This window comes from Atta colombica, unplaced genomic scaffold (genome assembly GCF_001594045.1).
Source record: "Atta colombica isolate Treedump-2 unplaced genomic scaffold, Acol1.0 scaffold89, whole genome shotgun sequence".
Taxonomy (NCBI): Eukaryota; Metazoa; Arthropoda; class Insecta; order Hymenoptera; family Formicidae; genus Atta; species Atta colombica.
In genome coordinates, this window is record NW_017259582.1 from 1559793 (window position 1) to 1565252 (window position 5460).

Here is a 5460-nt window from a genome sequence, read left to right on the forward strand (position 1 = left end):
GGCATTAAAAAACGCCACGAACTTTTTTTCTAATATATATATATATGTTTTTATTGTTTATTCATAGCTATGTCATTATGATTCATATAGTCATTTATATAGACATTTTGCAGTGATATTACACTTATTAAATGTAAGTGTAATATTAAAATGCATATTTGCATTTCTGTTTCCCTTTCTTTTGCATGCTTAGGCATCACAGATTGACTACTGATCATTTCATCCAACTAATCAAAAATTAGGTCATTTTTGCCAATCTTTTATTAGTGTCTCTGGCACAATCGCTCACTGAGCGTTCAGTGAGTTGTTGAAGTATTGAATGCACTCAAAGATATGTCGATGTGTCGCATTTTATTGGTAAAATAACAATCTCGTTGGAATTCGGACTTCACTTTAAGATCCCCTGAAGTCCCAAGAAACATCAACATATTTTTCTATCTTAAATTCTTGTAACTCGAGTTCTAATCAATTTTTAGATTGTAATTGATATTTAAGTATAAAAATAGTGGCCTTTTTCAAAAATCTAATCGATAATAAAATGAAATGTTTAGAAAAAAAGATATAAAGATTACAAGTGGAAATGAAGAAAGATAAGTGATCTCTGTTTTTTTACTAAAACGTATTCAATAAACATTTTTGTTTACTTTTGAGTAAAATACAAAATTAATGATAATAAAGGACTTTTTATATATAATAAATAATTAATAATTATTTTATATAAATAAATAATAAATACAATCTAGGGCAAATAAGAATCTAATATATAAATTTATACAACCATATTCAACAACCAAGAAATTACAAATTTGAAGATATTATATACTAATTATTACCCGCGCTTGCTTGAATTTCTTCACGTTGATATTCAGAGCACTAGGCAGAAATCACATTGCGTCAACACTCGCGAGGGCCATCATTGAGATAATGACAGTCTGCCGTGCCGTTAACATAACGTTAAAATAATATTTCTGGAGGATTCGTTCTTTGCATAAAATTAATTTGTTCTCATACGGACTGTGAAGTATATTTATCGTCACTATCTGATTTTTTATCATTATATTTTATACATTTTTAAATAATGATTTTGACGAAATGTTCATCCTACGAAACAATAACTGCAATCATGATGAATATCATAAAATTCCGTAACAATCGACCATCTAATTATTTGTAAGTATCGGACGTCTTCCATGTAATAGTCATCAAGATCGCTACATAAATTGGAACACATTACATCATGTTTTTATCTCTTTGACAATGGTAACTAATGTAAAACGAGAGGAGGATAATATTTGAAGATGGCTCAATATAAGAGCTGAGACATGTATAATATTTCTAGTTTCTATTATGTATTAGGTGTACAACTTTGCTTCCGCCGTTTTTTTCCGAGGCTTTATTGTAAAAAACTGGTTATACATTTATGATTCAAAGTATTGTCCATCGCTGGCCACTACTTTCTCCCATCTTTCGGGTAGCGTATGAATCCCGCGTCGAAAAAACTGATCATCTTTTGAGGCTATCCACGAATCGATCCAATTTTTTACTTCTTCATAAGACCGGAAGTGCTGATCAGCCAGGCCGTGTGCCATTGATCGAAACAAGTGATAATCAGAGGGAGCAACGTCTGGAGAATACGGTGGATGAGGTAGGACTTCCCATTTCAACGTTTCCAAGTATGTCTTGACCACTTTCGAACATTGTCATGCTGCAAAATCACTTTATCGTGTCTCTCGTTGTATTGCGACCGTTTGTCTTTCAATGCTCGGCTCAAACGCATCAATTGCGTTCGATACCGATCGCCTGTGATTGTTTCAGTCGGTTTTAACAGTTCATAATACACTACGCCGAGCTGGTTCCATCAAATACAGAGCCTGACCTTGGACGTCAAAATCACCGTTCTTGAAGCATTGAAATCACTCACGACACGTTCTTTCACTAATAGCGGCCTCACCGCACATAAGTATTTGAGAGCATTCGATGAGTCTCAGCCGCAGATTTCTTCATATTGAAGCAAAAAATTAAAACCTCCCGCAAATGACGAGAATTTGGCTCATAAGGACACATACTGATATTATAACTGATATTTTCAATCGAGAATAACTTTATGATGCAGACACAAATCGACTAATGTTTCTATGGGGTTATGTTGACAGATAACCAAGTTTATTGTATGACGTCTATGATCTATTTATTTCGACCACCACTTACCGCTAAAGCCATCTATAGGAAAACGGCGGAAGCAAAGTTGTACACCTAATATGTATTTAACTCTTAATAATCTTTACGCTCACAATTTAAAAAATCCACTCTTATTTGTCTATTTATATTGTTATTGAATATTTAAGAGTCCTTTGATTATTTTATATTATTTAAATATTTCAATACAAAAGAAATCACTCTTACTCTTAATTGCACTTTCAAGCTTTATATATTTTTCTCTAGATCCCATCTCTCCATCCCATTTCTGACTTGATTTTCAAAAAGAGCTCTTTTTATATTTAAATACCAATTACGCGGCTTAAAAATTTTGATTAAAATTTTTAAGTTACAAGGATTTAAAACAGAAAAGTGCATAATGGTCTTTTGGGATTTTATGAGTCAATATAAATATTCCTATTTAGTTAATAAATTTTATATCGTAACTTACCTGTTCCAGTTGTGCTAGTACCAGCTGCTGCGCTACCAAACGGTGATGTCTGCGCCGATGTCCCAAAAAGACCTGTTTGTGGACCTGTTTGAAAAAAGAAAAAAAGAAAAAATCAAAAAATATTTTACGTTGAAATAATGAATCAATATATAATATACCTTTTCTTCCAAGTTGATAATCTTCAAAACGTAACTCCTCGTATGATTTAGATTCATATTCCTTCATAGATGCAATGCAACAGTGACGGGCTGAAATGCTGTGTGATATTCCATTTTTTGACATAGAATCAGTTGTAATGACAGGTGTGAATTTTACAGCGGTTCCAGCTGGTATAGTAGTGGGGTTAGTATTGCCAAAACCTGTTCAGAGAGAAATTAAAGTGCTTAAAATTTTAAGTATTGTTAACTTAACTATATATACATAGTTGCGCTCATGATCTACCTGTGGTTGTACCAAAAAGATTTGTATTTGTGGTAGTATTGGTTTGACCGAACGGAGTAGTTTGCTGTGCATTCTGTTGTGGTTGTCCAAATAGATTAGTTCCAGATGTTGTGCCAAAGTTAAAACCAGGTTTGTTCGCTTGACCAAATGCCGAAGTCCCTGTACTTGTACCAAAAAGATTTGTACCAGCATTTTGTTGGGTGCCGAAAAGATTGGTACTTGTATTTGTTGTTCCAAAACCTGTAAAAATAAAAAAGCATTTGTCAGGCTTTAATAATGTATAATATAAAATATCAGTAAATCAAATTAGATTTGTTTGCTAATCACATTAATATTTACTGATTTAATACCTATATTTATTGATTTAAAGAAGCTACCTGCTACCATTATAAAATAAATTTTAGTGTATAAAATAGTTAAATAAAAATGTTTTATACTACAAAAAATAATAAAATAATAAAATAATAAAATAATAAAATAATAAAATAATGGATATAAAATCATTTTGAAATTTTATAAATCAATTTAACTTTTTAATTATTTTTTTTATATTTTTTGCTTTGTTACCTTTTTAAAATATATAAATAATTCTTGAAATATATGAATAATTCACAAAAATTATTGTCAAATATTGTATAATAAAATATTTCGAGCAATCCTTAAATTGTGAAATGTTTTCTATATAATGAATGATTAGAATGTTTCAGATGTGTGTATATTTTGCATATGCATAAATACATGTAGGAAAATATATACATACAAAAAAATATTTTTTTAAGTTGATTTGCATGCAAATAAAACAATAAATTTATAAATTGCTACCTCCAAAAGACTGAGTGTTAGTTGGTTGTCTAAATGCCGGTGGTGTTGTGGTATTTCCAAACAAGCCACCTGTGGTAGAACCTGTGGGTTTAGAACTAAAGAGTGATGAAGTATTGCTACTACCAAAGACGGGTGTTGCGCCACTACCAAAACTTGTTGTAGTAATGGATTTACTAAATGCAGATTGCCCAAATGGACTGTTTTGCGTCGCTGTACTAAATCCACCTTAAGAGTAAATACATATTTCAAAATATATATTAAAACAATTCTCAATTATAAATCTCTTAAATAATATTTACATATACATGATGTTCAGAATTTAAATGGCCAAACTTCGGGCAAGTGAAGGGGATCAAAACTAAAAAAAAATCCTTTAAAGATATGCTTGTTTCATTTTGAAGAAAATTGCAAAAAAAAACAAAGAGTTTTCATTTTTGTATTTATTTATTATTTATTCATTCACATACTATTTATTCATGTTATCACTTGTCTAATGCAGATATTGCTCAAAATGTTGGCCTCTTGCAATAGTCACACGCATTGCATATAATATGGATAGCTTATGTTGCAGCTAAATGCACTGATCTGGTCAGTGTAATGGCTGCGTTCAGTAGATAAAACTAATCAGTTAGCGCTTAGTGATTCTTTGATGTAATTGATTCCTATATTTAGATCCAGCAAAGAATTAAAGATAACCAATCATATTAAAGAATCACTAAGCGCTGATCAATTTTCTCTGCTAAACGCAGTCAATTGCCAATTTGGCGCTTTTATGTCTAGAAATCAACGCACATACTCTCGCACTCTACCTCTGAAGTCATACAGCTAATGACAGAAAGGGAGAAAGGCTGCAACATTTTTTTTTTCATAAGTTTCGGAATGCAGCTTGCTTCACCGAGCGATTAGTTCTTATTCACTAATAAGAATAGATCGATAAGTACATTCTAAAACCCATTTAAAAAAAAACTGTAACTTTTCTGTGACTGACTGTACAAAAATAATAATACTCCGCTTTGATAATAATATTCCACTTTGAAAATAATAATATTCCGAACATTATGTTTTGCGATTTTCTAAGCAAATCTCAATAACAAGCAAAAATGAGCATATCTCTAAAGAACTTTTTTTTTTTAATTTACCTATTCTCTACACGTTCCTGAAGTTCAGCAATTTAAATTCAGGACATCTTGTGTAATGTACTTACTGAATGATGTATTTCCAGTTTGTCCAAACATATTTAATATTAAGTAAATTACAGAATCTTGTTACAGATTCCACCTGAAATAAAAATAAATTAAGATTACCTCTGTACAAAACAACTTTTTTATATTAACGTATAATTTATTTATGTAATTGTTATGTTATAATTAGCACATATTATGTATTCTAGAAAAAAATGTAAATTGCTACATTAATCAAGAATTCTATTATCACACTGATTAATGTTATCAATTCAAGAATTATACTTTACAATATTTTCAATGATCAATGTTTTTACAAACATAATCAAACCATTAATAACATTCTGTAATATATATTATATATATATA

The 5460-nt window shown here is 30.5% G+C and overlaps 1 protein-coding gene across 2 annotated transcripts in view; it reads right to left on the reverse strand.

The window, feature by feature from the left end:
• The window catches only part of LOC108693252 (nuclear pore complex protein Nup98-Nup96), a 43935-nt gene that overhangs the window by 34194 nt on the left and 4281 nt on the right, over nucleotides 1-5460 (reverse strand). For both annotated transcript variants that reach the window (XM_018202103.1, XM_018202104.1), the window contains exons 2-6: nucleotides 5115-5188; nucleotides 3911-4135; nucleotides 3089-3328; nucleotides 2806-3006; nucleotides 2648-2731 (exon numbers count right to left, since the gene is read on the reverse strand). In XM_018202103.1, coding sequence (XP_018057592.1) covers nucleotides 2648-2731; nucleotides 2806-3006; nucleotides 3089-3328; nucleotides 3911-4135; nucleotides 5115-5145 — 781 coding nt within the window. In that variant the 5' untranslated portion in view covers nucleotides 5146-5188. The remainder of the gene's footprint in view (nucleotides 1-2647; nucleotides 2732-2805; nucleotides 3007-3088; nucleotides 3329-3910; nucleotides 4136-5114; nucleotides 5189-5460) is intronic.